At 35.5% G+C, this 19,640-nt stretch overlaps 2 protein-coding genes across 2 annotated transcripts; both read left to right on the plus strand.

The window, feature by feature from the left end:
• The first annotated feature begins 2,557 nt into the window (after positions 1–2,557).
• On the plus strand, positions 2,558–4,899 carry LOC136204244 (thaumatin-like protein). Its single transcript, XM_065995464.1, has 2 exons — positions 2,558–2,778; positions 4,026–4,899. Exons 1-2 carry the CDS (start codon positions 2,715–2,717, stop codon positions 4,703–4,705), a joined length of 744 nt encoding a protein of 247 aa, XP_065851536.1. The 5' UTR covers positions 2,558–2,714; the 3' UTR covers positions 4,706–4,899.
• Positions 4,900–9,534: 4,635 nt separating this feature from the next.
• On the plus strand, positions 9,535–11,979 carry LOC136204059 (pentatricopeptide repeat-containing protein At3g18020). The gene has a single exon (XM_065995244.1). The coding sequence runs from the start codon at positions 9,591–9,593 to the stop codon at positions 11,619–11,621; it is 2,031 nt and encodes a 676-aa protein (XP_065851316.1). The 5' UTR covers positions 9,535–9,590; the 3' UTR covers positions 11,622–11,979.
• Positions 11,980–19,640: the final 7,661 nt, after the last annotated feature.

Raw genomic sequence — 19,640 nt, forward strand, 5'->3', positions numbered from 1 at the left:
AATTTGGTGAAGACGTCGTTTATTTGCTGACGTGGCGAAGGACAAATATGGATTTTTAAAAAAATTGGGGTAAATTAAAAAAAAAAACATACGGTTCCACTTTTTTTTTTTGCAGAAAAAAGACTGTGGTTTTTTTTCTTTTCAAATACAAGACTGTGGTTTATTCTGTTACATTATTTACAGATTTGGTGAAGATGCCGTTTATTTGCAGACATGGCTGAAAGACAAATATGGATTTTTTAAAAAAACTGACTATAAAATGGCTTGAACAACCATGTGAGATTTGCGCTCATTTGAGATTTTATAGTTAATATTGTAGCCACAAAATAGTTATAAAAATCCATTGGTCAATAATGTTGAACCAAAATAGTTATAAAAAATCCATTGATCAATGTTTTAAAAAACTCATATTTGCCCTTCAGCCACGTCAGCAAATAAACGACATCTTCACCAAATCTCTAAATAGTGTAACGGAATAAACCACAGTCTTGTATTTGAAAAGAAAAAAACCACAGGGTGAAGGTAATGAGATTGTAGTATATCATCCAACCAAACTCCGAGTTCGATGTTTATAAAAACTCTCAACAACTCCCAAAACATCCATCTCAACGTGGACATTTCACCATCCATTTGTGTGGATCCACATCAAGGCCTCCCGCATTCTAGATTCCGCAAATAGTTTTCACACAACACCCCAGAACCCATCCTGTCTAGTTGCGACACGCTAGACCAAACCCTATTTGTCCCTTTTGTGATTGAATTGACATATCGATGTTTACCTTCAGGTCATTCGGATGCGGGGGATTCAACATCCTCGCGAAAAAGCAAACTGGTTGCTAATTTGTTCTGATCATTATGTTCGGCGTTTGAACTCCTCTCAACCAGCCCAAACAATTCCAAACACTCATTGTCGTCGGTATCTCCCGCTATTCCTAGAGTTTTTGATTGCATTGCTACCAAATCTACCATATGATCATACACATCCTCTCATTGTGCGCAACTCCCAACTGCATTTCAAACGTGTTTGCCACCCAGTTTGTTATAGATCCCAAGTCAATCTGCACCAGATCAATGCTAGTTGCCACCCAACAGTCCTTCACATACCGGCAATCTAGAAAATTTTAAATAGAGTGTTCGCCATATTCCTCATACATCACGCAACAATTGCTTATATTCAGCCTTTTATTAAATCTTTTAACTATTTTTATAATATATTTTAATTTTTCAAATAAGAGAATAAAATTTAATTAGTTGGTGGATCTCGTGTGATTGGTGGATTCATTATGATTGATTGCTTATATAATTTAACCATTAAAATTAATAGTTTAATAAAATGAAGTTTATTAAAAAAAATTACAATGATGATGTGTCATGTATATTGAATAATTGTGTTGGAAATGCTCTAAGCAAACCTAAAAATTTGTGTCAATTTTGTATCAATCCAAAAATAACAAACTATCTAGTAATAAACTAAAGCGAAACACTAAAGTGTTGTTTGATAAGGATGTTGCTGATTATACAGATATATTGAAATGTCATGCTTAACAAAAAGCTTTGAACATGTTATAAGTTACCATTATACATTTAAACTAACTTATAACAACAAACGGAAGGCATAATTCTTATAATAATAGATTTAATTTCTAACTATACTTCATTCATTTCGATCGGTTTGGTTAATTTGGTAATTTTGATTCAAAAACCGAACCGATCAAAATTACCAAAATATTAGAAAAAGTAAAACCGGAACCAAATTTCATAGATCCGAAAACCTGAATTGAAAAACGGAAATGCATCGGTTTGGTTGAATCAAGCGTTTTCTAAAAACCGCTCTTTATCGGAGATGCTGAGAGTGGGGGTAACAACGGGGCGGAACTGAGGCGGTTTTACATCCCCCATTCCGCCTCTATATTTTCGGGGGCGGTTTCAGAAATTCCCAAAAAAAATGTTCGGAAATTTTTTGGCATATGCATCCGTCCGCACGATTCCCCACGGGTAACGGGAAATTTCAATTCCCCAAATAAAATTTAAAAATTTATATAAAATTAAAAATTTTATAAAAAAAATTACAACTTAATACTAATTTTAGTATAAACGTAACACTGGTTTAAACCAATGTTACTGGTTTGTACCAACAAACTGGTATAAACCAGTTGTTACTAGTTTATACCAGCAAACTTTTAATTAAACATAATTTCTAATTGAAATATATATATTATATTAGATATATAAAATATTTTATTTCATTTTACGGGATTTTACGAGTGACTTTTTGGGGGCGGTCTGCAGATGTCTACGGTTCAGAGATAGTAAAACCCATCCGTACAATTTTAATTTTCGGGACTAAAATTTCTTCTCGCATCCAAAATCTCGATTTTTTTTTACAATCTTGTCAGCTCGGATACCCACAATTTTCGATTTTCCTCCGTTGCTTTGCCACCTTTAGCTGAGAGTGGAGTATAAAATCTACTATCTCTAATTACTTTTCCAAATTTCAAGATTCCTTAATGTATTTGGCATTTATTTTTCTAAAATTTCCCAAAAAATGAATGCATCCTCGATATTCTCTATAAAGAAACCATCAATTGCCACCCAATCCAACAAAGAGAGAGAGAAAAGGGAATCCTTCTTCTTTACTGTCCTCTCAACGTACCTTTGGTTGTTTGCGTGTGGAAATATTCAGTAGCTTAGCTTCTCTCACTTCAGTTCCATCCATGGCGATGGCGTTAATGCTCAGATCTCTCTTCACTCTCCTCCTCTCCACTCTCTTTTTTTCAGGTATTTACTTCATTTCTCTCATCTCTTACTGTGTTCTAAGATCTGAACCTCCATTCCTATTTTTCTTTTAAAATCATCTTTACAGCTTACTTCAAAATCTCTATCTTAATGATTTCTTCTGCCTTTTGTTAGAGATAATAAAACTTGTTCTTAAACTGGTTTAGTTGGAGCTCTAGTTTCAGACCAAACAATGGTTTAGTTCTCGAACTAAGTGATTTCATCGAAGTATGAATGACGTGTCACCTTTCGTATACTTGTAGTACTGTTTTATACATGGAATCTAAACTGATACTCCTCCCAAAATCATAAATTTATTTTAGTAGTAATGTTGATTTGGACTCTAATTTATAAATCTTACGGTGACGGACTAAATACTTTAATAGTACTGAGGGCAGTCACCGTCATAGTGAAGCGATTAGAAGCTATCCTTGTTAAAAGGTTGTTTGTTGTCGGAAAAAACTGATTTAAGAAAAATATTCTGTTTTTTTTTGAGAAAGCTACTGCTAGTTTTCAAAATGAACGTTTAAAATTCTTGTTTTTAATATGAAAAATGAAATAAACAATGTGTAAGCCTAATTTTGATAGTTAAACTACTAGTACATTTTAATCCGATTCAAATTTGGATTAGTCTCGATTGTCCATTAGAATATTAAAAAACGGCAAAAACATCTATTGGAAGGAGTTTTTATATTAAGCACCGGATCTTTCATCTCACTCGGAGAATTTTTAATTCATATTTTGACATGTGTATTGTGATCCTACATAATAATTAAAATAATGAGATCTCTTATAATACGTATGGATTCATATTACACGCATCAAAATATATATGGAAGGTCCTTTATTTGATATTGAGAACCAGATGCTTCTAATAATTTGCCATATTGGAAGAAGTCTATTGCTTTATAATTCCAATAACCTCAAAGTATTGAAATCATTGTTTATAACATCAAGGATCCATTTGTTTTATCTACTGTTGCTATTTACTGTTTGATGTTATAATTTGATGTTTGGTGTTGTAAAATGCTGCAACAGAAACCCGAAAAGTAACAATCAAACACCCTATTTTTTCAAATTCTTTTAGAATATTCCAATAATACTACATCCGAGTAATTAATTAATATCTGGTATATATACTTTTTTTTTAGACTAGTCGTTTTGAATGTAGCGATATGCAAAACGATTTGTATTGTTCCGGATTACAGTAAAATTTCTCCTAATTTTTTCTTTCACACGTGTGTTTCCAGATGTTTCATCAACAACTATAACAATGTACAACAAATGCACACACCCAGTCTGGCCCGGAATCCAACCAAGTGCCGGAAAACCACTTCTCGCCAAAGGCGGTTTCACACTCCCCCCAAACAAAGCTTACTCCCTCACTCTCCCTCCTCTCTGGTCCGGCCGTTTCTGGGGCCGACACGGTTGCTCCTTCGACAAATCCGGCCGTGGACGTTGCGCCACCGGCGATTGCGGCGGATCTCTCTTCTGCAACGGAATCGGCGGCACTCCACCAGCCACATTAGCCGAAATAACCCTAGGAAACGACCAAGATTTCTACGACGTGAGTCTCGTCGACGGCTACAATCTCGCCATCTCGATCACGCCGTTTAAAGGATCCGGGAAATGTAGCTACGCCGGCTGTGTTAGCGACCTGAATTTGATGTGTCCGGTAGGGTTACAGGTGAGATCGAAGGATAATAGAAGTGTTGTGGCGTGTAAGAGTGCTTGTTTCGCGTTTAATTCGCCGAGATATTGCTGTACCGGAAGCTATGGCAGTCCGCAGTCGTGTAAACCGACGGCGTATTCGAGGATTTTTAAGACGGCGTGCCCTAAAGCTTATTCGTATGCTTATGATGATCCGACGAGTATTGCGACTTGTACTAGAGGAAACTATTTGGTCACCTTTTGCCCTCATCGCCGGTGAGTCTGGCGATGACGTCGGCGTTTTGGTTAATGTTGATTAATTAGTTAATTAAGAGTTTTTAATGAGTTAAGTTGGTTTAGTTTTAGTTAATTTGAGACTGTGGTGGATTGATGTTGCTTTGCTATAGTTTATTTATAATATTATATTATATATGACCTGATTTCTTTTTATCATTTATGGGATAATTACAAATATACTCTTTATTGTTAATTGAATGAATTTTAAGGGGTAAATTACACCTATGGCCACTGAACTTTACCAATTTAACATTGTGGTCACTGAACTTCAATTGTTAACGGTATGATCATTAAACTTTATACTTTTTAACATCGGTAGCCACTCAACATCTCAAAATGACTATTGACGGTCTCAAAATAAATTTTTTGAAGAGTTAATGATATTCTAAGAAATTTTAATTTTTGAATTTTTTTGTTTTGAGATTATTTAGGCGTTGTTTGGTTAGGAGAAAGACATTTCCAAAAAATGTGATTTTTGAAAATGAAAAATGTGATTTCATAGTAAATATCGTTTTTAACAATTTTAATTTTTAAATATTTTATTTTAATTGGAGAATTTTGTATTTTTCGTCATAAAAAATTGAACGATTTAGTATTGTTAGTCACTAAAAAATTTACGATTTTGCACCGGCCAAAATGTGACCTAAACGGATGTCGCATCCATTCGGCCCATGGTGGGAACGAATACCGCATCCGTCGGCCCATGGCAGAAACGGATGCGGCATCCATTCCAACCATGGGACGAACGGATGTGGCACCCGTTAAGACGAAATTTTGGTCGATTCTCTCATTTTTTTTTTCAGTTTTGAAAAAAAATTATGCAAAGGACAAAATTATCCAAATGAAGACGGTGATAAATAATTTAAGACGGTAAATAGCAAAACCCCCCAAAAATTAAAGTTTAAAGGTCAATTACCCGAAATTTAAACACCATTTGCGTATTGATTCGTTCAAAAAGTAACAGTTTTGCACTTTTTGGAGGGTAAATTACATCCATGGCCAATAAACTTTACCCATTTTCACATTATGATCACTAAACTTCATTTCTTCCCGATATAGTCACTGAAATTTACACTGAAATTCATACATTGTTTGGGAACTTTATTTCTTTATTTCAAAGTGTAAAGTTCAGTGGCTATACCAGGAAGAAATGAAGTTCAGTGGTCATAATGGGTAAAGTTCAGTGGCCATGGGTGTAATTTACCCACTTTTTGGAATAAGTTTGGGAACTTTGTAACGTTTTATTTTTTCTTCCAACACACAATGTATGAATTTTTTATTTTTATGGGCTAAGCCCAAATTGAATTTATGAAAGGGTAAATTACACAATAATCAAATTGAAAAAAATATTTTGCTTTTAGTCAAATGGTTAACTTTTATATGAAATTGATCATATTTATAATTTTTATTTTGAAAATGTCAAAGAAAAACAGTTTTTGTTTTTAAATTTAAACCAGGATAATCATCTCCAAATTAACTAATTATTGATGACTTCCTAATTGACAAAACTAAAAATAAGATTTGTCATAACTAGAAATTATTTATGAGATGTGTTTTTCCATGTAATTTCCCCTTTATGAAAAGCTTGAAACCTTTGTTCTCAAAGGATAAAATGAAATGTAAAACATTTCATATTGTCTTAAAGATCACTTAGAAATGTTATTTATAAAGGGCCTAATACACAAATAACCCCTGAACTTGTTCAAATATTGCAACTGCCCCCTCCAACTTTCAATTATAACAATTTATCCCTCAAACTTGTCCAATTGTAAAACATAACCTCTCAAACTTGTCCAATTGTAAAACAGAACCTCAAATTGCTATACGGATTGCAATTGAAGAAACATGTGAAATACAAAAGCTGCAAACGCTCGTGGAATGTGATAATAAGATCTTTGGACCCAAAAAAATCAGGATTTAAGTAACCAAATCCTCAATTCTTCAACTTAGTCTTCAACTTCTTCTTCTTTTTGTTATTCCTATTCGTTTTTTAGTGATTTCTTGATTCAAAATTTTAGGATATTATGAGGGTAAAAATGTGTTTATGTGGAGAAATAGCTCTATTGAAGATTTCATGGCATGATACGAATCCGGAGAAACATTTTTACGGTTGCTTCAAGTACGGGGTAAAAAAAAAATCCCAATTTGGGATTATGTTTTACAATTGGACAAGTTTAAGGGGTTATATTTTACAATTGGACAAGTTTGAGGGGTAAGTTGTTACAATTGAAAGTTGAGGGGGGCAGTTGCAACATTTAGACAAGTTCAGGGGTTATTTGTGTATTAGGTCTTTATAAAGAGATACTCATGTTCTTGGATGTGCTTTAAGGGTACCATATTTTTTGTGAAAATACGAAGACCTACATGATATTTAACCACTACATGCCTGTGCGTTGCCTAACCGGACCGTTGTGGTGTGGTTTAGTGTCAACACTATATTGTTTTAATTAATTTCTTGGAACTTTTTGCCCCCTAGGCAAGTAATTCAATAACTTCTTTTTGCAGTTATATATAGTTTTGATATTTCGTATTCTTATTCAGTTGATTGAGTTTGTACTGTGTAATACGAATTCGTATTTTCTTTGAGTGATGTTTTAATCCATAAGGGATCGGATTATATAACTACTACACTATCTGAAAGCAATTCCGCCAACTTGTGTATTTTCTGTTCATGCAACAATGATTATCATTATAAATCATAATATAATAGATAAGGAGAAAAATTAAGGGTTGGTTTTGGCATAGAAATTTAGTTTAACTCATTTATATCAACTCAGTTTTAAAATTGTTTAAATTACACTAAAAATTGGATAAATTACACCTATAGCCACTGAACTTTACTCATTTTAACATTGTGGTTACTGATTTCAATTCTTAATAGTATAATCACTAAACTTTATACTTTTTAATACCAGTAGCCACTCAAGTTTAACTAACTCCATAAAATAACCATTAACAACCTCAAAATGAAAATATGTAAGAACTAAAGTTGTTCATAACGATATTTACCATTAAAACCACATTTTTTATTTTCCCAAATCACCTTTTTTGGAGATTCCTGGCTCTAAAAATTCACACCCTCTCCTAACCAAACAACACATAAATGATTTTAAAATGAAAATTTTCAAGAATTAAAATTCCTTAGAATATCATTAACTCTTTCATTTTTTTTATTTTGAGACCGATAACAGTCATTTTAAGGTTGAATGACTAAAGATGTTAAAAAGTGCAAAGTTTAGTGCTCATACTATTAAAAATTAAAGTTCAATCACCACAATATTAAACTAGATAAAGTTCAATGGCCATGAGTATAATTACCCCCTAAAAATTTGTCAAATTTTGTCAATTTCACGACTAAGTGGATACCTAAATTTCCTTTTTGATTAAATTGATTCTACATGTCAACTCCCTTAATCTCATAATAAGAAGCATAACAACAACCATGAATGGAGAAATGACTTCCTCATCAAAATCAAAACTAGGATAAACCTTATTGAAGAGAAACTGAGTCGTGGACCTATCACTGTTTGAAAGCAATTATCAATATGAATTGAATCTCAAATCGAAAATGAAAATTAAGTGACTATATTTTATTAGTAAAGTGTGTTTCTAATATACGTGGTCACACTTTAAAGCCGTGAGAATGATTATGTAGAATTTGCGCCAAAACAGAAAATATCTAAATGATATTGGCCTAGACGGTTATAATTAGTATCAGAATCGACTATCCACCTACGATGTATTGGTTTAGATACAAACTATGCGGAAACTAGTGATCATGTATCGACTCGATAAGGACTTGATGATACCAACATATAAGATGAGTAATACACTATCATAAAGGATAAAAATGATGTCCTCTATATTGAATGTGATCTTCTGACGGTTTTCGCTGACCTAGGAGAGTAGCAAAACAGTGAGGGAGGAGCCAAAATCTGGCAAACCCCTCTCTGATGTTTAAGTCAGTGTATGAAGAATAACTTACCTAAAACTCCGATTTCAAGGCTATTTATAGATAATTATGTATGGAGAATATTGTTAGAAGACAATGTATGAAGAATAACTTACCCGAGACACTGATTTCAAGGCTATTTATAGGTAATTGTGTACCTGACAACATGTTATGTACTTTTACACGTGACGTGACAGTCCTTTATTGGCTTCGGACTCCTTCCTTCAATAACGTTTCATATTTGATGGAAACTAGGAGCGTGCCTTTGGGATCCCGAACAATTATTGATCCACGTATCCGATTAGGTAGTTCCGGTAGGAAATTCTCCACATGTGAGATTTCATATTCTCATTTAACATGTGATTCTTGGATCAGAGCCCTGTTTGGTAAATAGCGTTTTGGGATAAAAAGAGCGGTTTTGACCAACTTTAAATGTTTGACCACTGAAACCGCTAATTGGAGTGTTTGGTGGAGAGAGGTTTGGGAGAGAGTTTTGGGATGAAAACGCTAATTTAGAAAAAGCTCTTAAAAGGAGCTTTTTCAATTAGCGTTTTGCAATATTAAAATTAATAGACTCTCTGTTCTCCTGCGCCAAAATTAATGCCCTTATTCGTCTTTTTACACAAACCGTTATTATCAATCAGCTAATTTTTACCAAACAGGTCTACACAAACAGCTAGTCAAATCAGCTAATGTAATCAGCTAACATCTAACAGCTAATGTAATCAGCTAACAGCTAACAGCTAATTCCCAAACAGGGCTCAGGTCCAAGAATTACGGATTCGGCCCTTACCTGAGCGTTTGGACCCATTTATCTAATACCATATCAACAATTAAACATAAATCCATCAAAGTATCAAACACTAACAAAGCAAGATAGTCCAAGAACAATGACGAGCAGTACTGTGACAGTGAAATGAAAATCTTGAAATTCTCAAGTAATCAACTCTCCAATGTCAAAATCAGAGATTCAATTCTTCTCAAACCCATTTTAGCTTCCTTCTCCACTCAAAATCTCCCAAATTTCGAGCCACAATCCCACCACCGAGACCCAGAACAAGCCGCCATAGCCGATTCCAACAGGTCTTACTGGACCAAAAAAATCCACAATCTCTGCACCCAACACCACAAAGTCGACGAAGCACTTGCCCTCCTCGACCACCTCCGCCTCCACGGCTTTCGCCCCGATTTCCTCAATCTCAGCAGCATAATTCACGCTCTCTGTGACGCTAAACGCTTCCACGAAGCCCACCACCGCTTCTTCCTCTCAATTTCTTCAAATTGCATCCCCGATGAACGCACTTGTAATGTCATCATCGCTCGTTTGCTTCATTCCCAATCCCCAATTTCCACATTTCGTGTTATTTGTCGCTTGTTTGATGTTAAACCTGAGTTTGTTCCTTCTTTGATTAGTTACAACCGTTTAATTTATCAGTTTTGTCAGGTTTCGCAACCATTGATTGCACATAGATTGTTGTATGATTTGATTAGCAGAGGGCATCGCCCAAATATTGTTACGTTTACCACTTTGGTTAGTGGGTATAGTCAGGTCTGCGATGTGGCTTCTGCGCACAAGGTGTTTGATGAAATGCGTGAGTATGGTGTTAATTTCAATTCATTCACTTACAGTATGTTAATTCGAGGGTTTTTGAGGAATCGTGATGTTGGACATGGGAAAGAATTGATGTGCAATCTTTGGGAGACAATGAAGGATGAAGAAGATCAATCTGTGAATAGCTCTGCTTTTGCGAATCTGATTGATTCTTTGTGTAAAGAAGGGTTTTATAATGAGATTTTCGAAATTGCAGAAGATATGCCGCAGGGGAATTGTGTGAATCACGAATTTGCTTATGCACATATGATCAATTCGCTTTGTAGAGGCGGAAAACACCACGGTGCTTCGCGAATTGTTTATATAATGCGAAAGAAAGGGTTTTCACCAAGCACAGTTTCATATAACTCTATCATACATGGTCTCTGCAAGGAGAGAGGTCATATGAGGGCTTATCAGTTGTTTGAGGAAGGGATTCAATTCGGTTACTCCATGTCCGAGTATACTTACAAGGTCCTAGTCGAAGCTCTTTGCCAAGAACCGGATATCGATAAAGCGAGGAGAGTTCTTCAGTCAATGTTGAACAAGGAAGGAGTGGACATGACTAGAATTTACAACATATATCTGAGAGCACTTTGTCTAACGGATAGCGCAACCGAGCTTCTGAATGTTCTTGTTTCGATGCTGCAAAGTGAATGTCAGCCTGATGTAATCACTCTCAACACGGTTATTTTCGGGTTTTGCAAGATGGAGAGAGTTGAAGACGCTCTTAAGGTAGTAAATGATATGATGATGGGGAAATTTTGTTCCCCTGATGCTGTAACATTTACTACTATCATTAGTGGTTTGTTAAACGTCGGGAGAAGTCGAGAAGCTCTTGATTTTTTACATAATGTGATGCGCGAAAAGGGTATTAAGCCCGGTGTTGTGACATATAATGCTGTTCTTCATGGTTTGTGTAGGCTTAGATTAGCAGAAGATGCAATGAGGGTCTTTGGTAGAATGGTAGCTGAGGGTGTGGCTGCTGACAGTAAAACTTACAGTATAATAATCGATGGATTATGTAACTCGGACCAGATTGATGAAGCGAAAATGTTCTGGGATGATGTGGTTTGGCCCTCGAAAATTCACGATTATTTTGTTTATGCTTCGATTCTCAAAGGGCTTTGTCGCGTTGATAAGTTGGATGAAGCTTGCCATTTCTTATATGAACTAGTAGATTCTGGGGTTAGTCCAAACATTGTTTGTTACAATATTGTGATTGATTGTGCTTGCAAGTTAGGGATGAAGAAGGAAGCGTATGAAATCGTAGGCGAAATGCGAATGAATGGTTTGGAGCCGGATGCTGTAACTTGGCGGATTCTTGACAAATTACACATGGAAATGATAGATTAATGTTATACATGAAGCTGACATTTTGTACATGGGAGATTTCATAGGAAGATAACACAAGTTTTGGCCTGTTTGTTCGGTTGTTGTTTACTGTTTGCTATTGTTGGTAACCGGTAGATTTTAACTGATTTGCTTTCTAAAATAGCTATCAACAGTTGTCTTTTATTCTTAACTTAACATTTTATATATGCGGTTAGAAGTAAAAAAGTAAAAGCAAAACCAAAAGGACATTGTATATTAGAAGAATGTGCCTTCCGCGTCCTTAGTAAATGCAAAAGGAATGGTAGGCCGATTTGCTGGGCGGAAGGATAAAGGGTCATGGAAGTTTTTGAAATGATAGATTTATGTCATACATGAAGCACATAAGAGGAACATAATACAAATTGAAATTATCGGTCAGTTTAGTACGTTGTTAGTTGTTTGTTGTTATTGTTTGTGGCTAGAAGATGTTAGTTAATTTTTTTTTTTCTAAAATAGTTGTCAAGAGTTGTTTATCAATTCCGGTAAACGTTTTATATCTAATGCTTAAAAGTAAAATAGTAAGAAGAACGGAACGAGCATTGTATATAAGAAGAATGGGCTTTCTACATCCTTATTTGTACCATTTGATAAAGTATAGTTCTTTTACAAAGTATAGTTCTTTTAAATAAATACACAAATGTTACTGGATATTATTAATTCATAACATTTTGATGTGACAAATAAAGTCATTTATCAACATTATTCTTCATATGAAATGATTAAGTATATAGGCCAGGATTAGTCCACTTTCAGTCCATCTGGAATCAAGGCCCACTTAAACATTAGCTCTATTTATAAAACAGCTCCTAACTTCCAATAAACAGGTCTGAATATCCTCTTTCGCGATTAATTACTCTTTCTTATTTCTCTCTCTACTTGAACTGACTTGGCCATTGGAGTGTTCTCACACGACGGTCCCGGCACACAGAAGGCATCCGGGTCCGAAGGTCCACACCTACCCCACATCTACAGTATTTGGTGCAGTGAACGTGGAGAGCAAGCGACCTTCAAATCGGTTTTAATGAGCAGTAGATAATGGAGGACCCAACAACGACGACTCCACTGAAAGAGATGCTAACAACAACTGTTGGAACCTCCACCCGCGGGAGGAGGAACCACTGCCAAACTTTGCGGTAAGGCCAATGAATATGGCTCCCCCTGCTGATAGACCTGTTCATGGATTGGGTCGGACCGGGCCTAATCGGGTTTTACATATAATTACTTTGTCCAAACCCAACTCAGACCACCTATATTTATATTGGGCTCAGGCCGGGCTAGACTATAAAAAGTAATTCTCAAGCCTGGCCCGGGCCAAACATCAAATATGAATGTCCAAGCCCATCCCATGAATGACGGGCCTGGGCGGGTTGGCGGGGCCAATGGGCTCATGAACAGGTCTACCTGCTGGAAGTGGTGGAACCTGGAGAGGAGGAGGCCAACACCGCAATTTCCAAGCTACCCAAGCAGTGCAAATGGCGGCGCAAATGAAGATCATTGAGCAACATATAAACACCTAGGAGGAAAACACACAAATCTGGTAGTTCCTCAAGGGCGGCACCGGAACGATGTGGGCTCCGTTCATCCGGACACTGTAGGAGGCGCGGAGCCTGCAATGGCACCACTACCGAACCCCCCTAGTTATTGCACTCTTGTCATGATTCCAAGCACCCATAACGGAATAGTGGCTCAAGGCATGACCCCCAAGGAAGTCAAAGATCAACTGAAATCCAAGATTCAGTGCTTCCTTGACAAGTGGGCTCTTGTCGGAGTAATGGGAGGAAATGTCACATCCAATAAGACACTCTTTATTCAGAGGATTATTGAAGCTCATTTCCTTAGGGATTGGAAGGCCTCCTATTCATTTAGCCTACTACTCAGGAACCGAGGACCCTAACAACCGCGTTGCCTCCTTCATGAGCACTATTAACCTGTATTCAAAGGATGAAGACATAATGTGCAAGGTGTTCTCGACGACTCTGTTCGGAAGCGTGCAAGAGTTGTATCACGGGCTTGCCCCTGAGTCAATCAATTCTTTTGATCTCTTGAAAAACCTTTTCCTCTAGAGATTTGCAGCAGCGGCGAAGGTCCGCAAAATCAACTCTAACCTCAACGGCCTTCGTTAGAGACCAACGAAACCCTTCAGAAACTTCCTATCAATGTTCCATCACATGCCCTCACAAGTCAAAGGCCTCAATCTCGAGGTTTGACACAACGTATTGGCTAAGGGAACCTCCAGCGAACCCCTTAAACAAAAGTGTTTCCGCAAAATGCCCCGATCTTTCGAAGAGCTAATGGCCAAGGCCCAGACTTTCATTAGGTACGACGACTATGACCGCCCCCCGGGGTATGAAGAGTCGGAGAAGGAAAAAGCCAAGAGTGATGCCAGGCGTGAGGAAAAAGGTAAGGCCCCCGCAGAATCCAACGACAACATAAGGAGCAGAAGGGACGAGGCGTCATGGCATCTCAGTCACGAAGAGAGCCCAATCACAGCGACGACATAGGCAGTCACAAGTCTGAAAAGGCCCCCGATAAGGAAGTACACTAAGTTAAGCGCACAACTCAGCTACCCCCTGCACAAAGATGGACAACAATAGCTACCCTCCGAAAGAGTGACGAGAGCCCGGACCGATACCAATATTGCAAGTACTATAAGTCCTCCATGCACTCAACGGAAAACTGCAATCAGTTGTAGAAGGAAATTTACAAAATCCTCAAATAAGGAGCTACTCCCAAAGGTCCTCTCGCAACCGCTTAATTGCATCATGGGCACCAATGCCTCATCCGTCATATGCTTAATATCAATATCATTTCACCTCAACGTACAGAGAATGAGACAAATGTCTTCTCTGCTCCCCGCAACTTTTCCTCTAACTCCACAACTCAACCACTACGGCTTAAAGCCTGCCGAGCGACAGATGTGGATGCCTCCATTACGAAGGCCTTGGACTCGGTGGCCCTAGCCTTGGCCTCAACTATACGAGCTTAAGCCCTATGTCGCTCTTAGGTAATATTAACACCATCCGGAGCTCAACCCAACTTGGTGGATTTATTTATTTATTTTTCTTTCAGTTGGATAAGAATTACGATGATGTTATTTTATTGGTTATGTCTTTTTGTTCCGTGAGATTTTTGAAAAAGATTTCTTGTTTCCAAAAACTATTGAACATTTGTATTTGAAATCAAAATATTAAACTTCACAAATTATTATCATATTAGAAAGATCAGAGTTTACAAATGTGATCACATTATTTGAAATATGATCTCTTCATGCAAACTTAAAGATCAGAGTTTACAAATGTGATCATATTTTAAATTCGGTAAAAAATTTACTGCCTTTTGTTCGAATTAAAGTAAAAAATTTAAAAAATTCACCGAATTTATAAATATTAATCTCCAAATAATATTTAGAATTTGTTAGAATAATTATAGTATTTATAATTTTTTAGAATAATAATAATTAAAATGTAAAATTCGAAAAAAAAAGTATTCCTATTGTTGGAAGCCAAGAGCAATTTTACCCCTAACGTTGATAAATTGGGTCAATTTGAGAAATAATTCATCAAACTATTTTCTCGGTCATGAATCTTGTCATCTACACTTCGCACATGCGTTATTTTATCAGTAACAAATCACAAACATATGTTGGGATGTGAAAGAAATAAGAAAAAAATATTAAAAATATACTGTCTTTTGTACGAATTAGAGTAAAAAATTTAAAAAATTCACCGAATTTATAAATATTAATCTCAAAATAATATTTACAATTTGTTAGAATAATTATAGTATTTATAATTGTTTAGAATAATAATAATTAAAATGTAAAATTAGAAAAAAAAAATTCTCACGTAGGCATGTGAAGAATATGCCTCCACCACAGGTGGGGCGTATGAACATCACGCCCCACCATAGGTGGAGGCATATTGTTCATATGCCGGCGTGATGTTCATACGGCCCACCTGTGGTGGAGGCATATTCTTCACATGCCCGACACTGAAAATTTGATTTTTAAAAAATCATTCGATTTTACTTATAACAATCGTAAATAAAACATATTTTTGAACAAAATTATGTATCATTAGTCATTTTCCATGTTTTTTCTTTACCAAATTAGTCCGGATTAGATTTTGGAGAATTTTGTGTTTTTGAGAGGATTTGAAAATTTGGGAAGATGAGTGAATTAAATGAAAGGGCAATTTCGTCTTTTCATGAGGCTAGGGGTGGAAAATGGTGGCTAGGTTTAGTAATCCACTAGTTTTATCAGCTTGTTTTTAACAATGTTATCAGGCTCGGACCGGACCGGCCGGTCCGACCGGTCGAACCAGGAACCGGTAAGGAAGTCAGTCCGAGCATGTCCGGTTTTTTGAATGTTCAAAAAACCGGAGAGACCCGGGGTTGGACCGGGACCCGGCGGTCTGGCCGGGAACCGGGGTGACCCCGGGTCTCTAACAATGAAAAGAAAAAAATCTGGGCGAGATTTTTTTTGTTTTTAGGCGGGTTGGAAAAAGTGTGGATAATTATTTTATAAAATGACAAAAATCGGCCAGCAAGCACTGCTGGCAATCAATTCACTTCATCTACTGCTTTATTTATAGTACTTGGGCATGCTTTGTTCTGCTCATCTTTGCCGATGTGGGAAACACATTATTGGAAAATTACCAATATAATCCAGCCACTTTTTATTTTTTACAGAAACAACCACAATTCTTTATAAAAAGCAGTTTTTTCATTTTTTTCAATAGGGACCAATTGTTTTATTTTTTTTTGGAAAGAGGGACCAAATAAATACACTTGATTTCAATATATTATTATTATACCCCAAATTATATATAATTTATCTCATGTTGATGTATTGGATTATATATAATTTATAAAAAAAAATCAAATTATATATACATATATATTTAATATATATAAATATTATTTATTTATTACGTCATCCGGTTCGACCAATCCGAGTTATCCGGTCCGACCAAGTGACCCGTGACCCAATCACCAATCCGATTAGATGTCCGGTCCGGTTCTGATAACATTGGTTTTTAACGGCTAGTTGTCATGTTCAAAGCATTTGGTGGCTCTATGGTAGATTTCTTTTTTTTTTCTTTTTTTTTTATTTAGATTTCTTTTTGTATGTATAAAATTGGGTAAATTACGCACATTGTTTATTTTAATATTATGGTCATTGAACTTCAATTCTTAGTGATATAATTATTTTTTTAATTGAAGACTCTTAACGATATAACTATTTAAATTTACACTTTTTGATACTGATGGTCACTCAACTTTAACAAACTCCTCAAAATAACCGTTAACGACATCAAATTGGAAATATTCAAGAATTAAAATTATTCAGAACGACATTTTCCATAAAACCAAATTTTTTTATTTTCCAAAATCACATTTTTTGGAGCTTTCTCTCTCCAAAAATACACTCTCACTTATAAACAAACAACACTTAAATGATCTAAGAACGAAAATTTTCAAGAATTAAAGTTCCTTAAAATATCATTACCTCTTCGAATTTTTTTATTTTGAGACCGTCAACGGTTGTCTTGAGGCATTGAGTGGCCACCAGTGTTAAAAAGTTTAAAGTTTAGTGGTCATACTGTTAAGAACATCTCCAACCGCCTCTTAAGTTGGCTCTTAAGTTAGAATTTGAGGAGGGAGAATGAAAATTCATCTCCAACAGCCTCTTAATGGCTCCTCAAATCACTAAGAGCCTCTTCATCATCTCTATTAATAGAGAGTCTCTCTCCACCTCTTAGTGCCTCCTAACTTCATTTTTTATTAATAATTTATTATTGATATATCTCTCTCCTCATACTGTTGGTAATGTAACAATAAAGAATAATCTTAATAATAAAATAATAAATAAGGAGTGAATATAAGGAGCATTGTTGGAGATGATATATCTTAGTCAGTCTTAAATCACCAAGAGTCAATTATTTATATTATTTTTAAAGAGCTCACTAAGAGTCTCTTGGAGATGCTCTAAGAATTGAAGTTCAATAGCCACAATGTTAAAATGGATAAATTTCAGTGGCCATGAATGTAATTTACCGGTATAAAATTACAGATTCTTCTAAGAAACATAATACCCATTTGGACTCCCAAATTAAAGCTTCAAAGTTAATTAGGATTTTAAACTATCAAAATCATCAACCATATATCTAAACTAAATTAAAATCATCAATTGAGTCTATTTTCTAAGCAAAAGTCATCAATTGAGTCATAATCGAAAATCATTCGGTTAAACAGTTTCAGACTCTCTTTCCTAAATCCATTTTGAGCTAAAACAAAGATCATTAAAGTTCATGTCAAATAGTCACAGTTTCTGATTTTAGGATATCATAAGAACTTAATTGATAATTTTTGCTTAATTAATTAATTGATGATTTTGATTTAATTGATGATTTTGATAGTTTGAGATAGTAATTGATTTTGAAATTTTGATTTAGGGTCAAAATGAATATTGTGCTTAAAAACATTCTAGATTTTTCTAAATCATTATTATATATTTTATAATTTTAGTTTGCTTTTATAAGTTTCTAAACATAGGTACGGAGTAGTTTGAATGATATTGAAAGCAGAGAAACGCGTTGAGTCCGACGTCCAAGCCGCGTCTTCTTTTTGACTCTTCCTATTCGCAAACATACAAAGTACAATTGCAGGATAGAGTAGAATTGTGTTTTTAAGAATAAATATACAATTAAATTCGAATATAGGTAAACTATCCAAAAGTCGACCACAATAATTTATTTTCGCTTTCCAATATACATGGATGTCAAATTTTTGACTTCTTTGTACAATCATCTGAGACGTATCATGTAACCACCTTTCCTTCCCACTTACATTGGTTATAACCAAACCCCAAAAAAATAAACAAAATAATAGAAGCGAAAGGGGAGTTAATTTCGAAACTCCTTTTTTAATGATCGAATCTTATTGGAAAACCAAAAAATGGGATTGGGATTAAAGAAGACAAGTCGCAATATATTAAAAAAAAAACTAGAATATATAAATCGAATATTCTACCAAATTCAGTTGTTTAGGGTTTGTTTTTTCTTCAAAAAAAATGCTTAAAAAAAATTCTCTGTGTCGTTTTGGTTAGAGATTTGAGTTGATTCATATCGACATGTCACCTACGTCGTTATTTCGATATTTTTTAATCACTGAAATCGTGAGAGTAACCTAATTAAGATAAAACTCAAAGTTTAGTGATTTTATTGAGACAAATTGAAGTTAAGTTACCATTTAGAGACAATCATATAAGTCTAGTGACCAATGTGCATTTAACCGGTAAAGTACCCAATGTTTTTTTAGGAACCAATTTTTTTTAAGGGTTATGATATATAGAACTCTAACGGCTGTATATAAGCATTTAATAGGGTAGTATATTTATGTGTATTTCTAATATTTGTATAGATTATTGCATTCAACTAATAGATTTGGTTGTATTTAAAACTTCAATGTAATAATAAATGTAAATAATATAATAATAAACATAAATATACTATTCTATTAAATTCTTATATACAGTCTAACCTTAGGCGTTTCCTTTGGGGTGAGTCTGGAGAGGGTAGGAAGATCCACCTAGTCCATTGGAAGGAGGTCTGCCAGCCTAAAAGCAGGGGAGGTCTTGGCATTAGACAAGCTAAAGACAACAATAAGGTCTTGTTGATGAAGCTCCTCTGGAGGATGTGGCAGAACCCTTCTTCCCTTTGGGTTCGGTTGCTTTGTGGCAAGTATCGAAAGGACAAAATCTTTGGGGGGCCCAAAGAGAGAATTGGCAATTGTTCTTTCCTTTGGACAGGGCTCAGTGCTGTGTTTGCTGAGTTCTGTACGGGGGTTGGCCTGGAGGTGGGCAATGGTAGGTCCATAAGCTTCTGGTATGACACCTGGATCGGAGATAAACCGCTTATAGAGGTTTGTTGCTCTCCCCCGCCTAGCAATATCCGCAACTGGAGGATTGCTGATGTGGTAGACTCTGATGGGGACTAGATT

The sequence above is a fragment of the Euphorbia lathyris genome, chromosome 8 (assembly GCF_963576675.1).
Source record: "Euphorbia lathyris chromosome 8, ddEupLath1.1, whole genome shotgun sequence".
Taxonomy (NCBI): domain Eukaryota; kingdom Viridiplantae; phylum Streptophyta; class Magnoliopsida; order Malpighiales; family Euphorbiaceae; genus Euphorbia; species Euphorbia lathyris.

Excerpts from the sequence above, each read along its gene's own strand:
- LOC136204059 (XM_065995244.1), top strand. The coding sequence starts at position 9,591 with ATGAAAATCTTGAAATTCTCAAGTAATCAACTCTCCAATGTCAAAATC.
- LOC136204244 (XM_065995464.1), top strand. The coding sequence starts at position 2,715 with ATGGCGATGGCGTTAATGCTCAGATCTCTCTTCACTCTCCTCCTCTCC. Across the intron at positions 2,779-4,025 it reads CTCCACTCTCTTTTTTTCAG|ATGTTTCATCAACAACTATA; the intron begins GTATTTACTTCA and ends GTGTGTTTCCAG.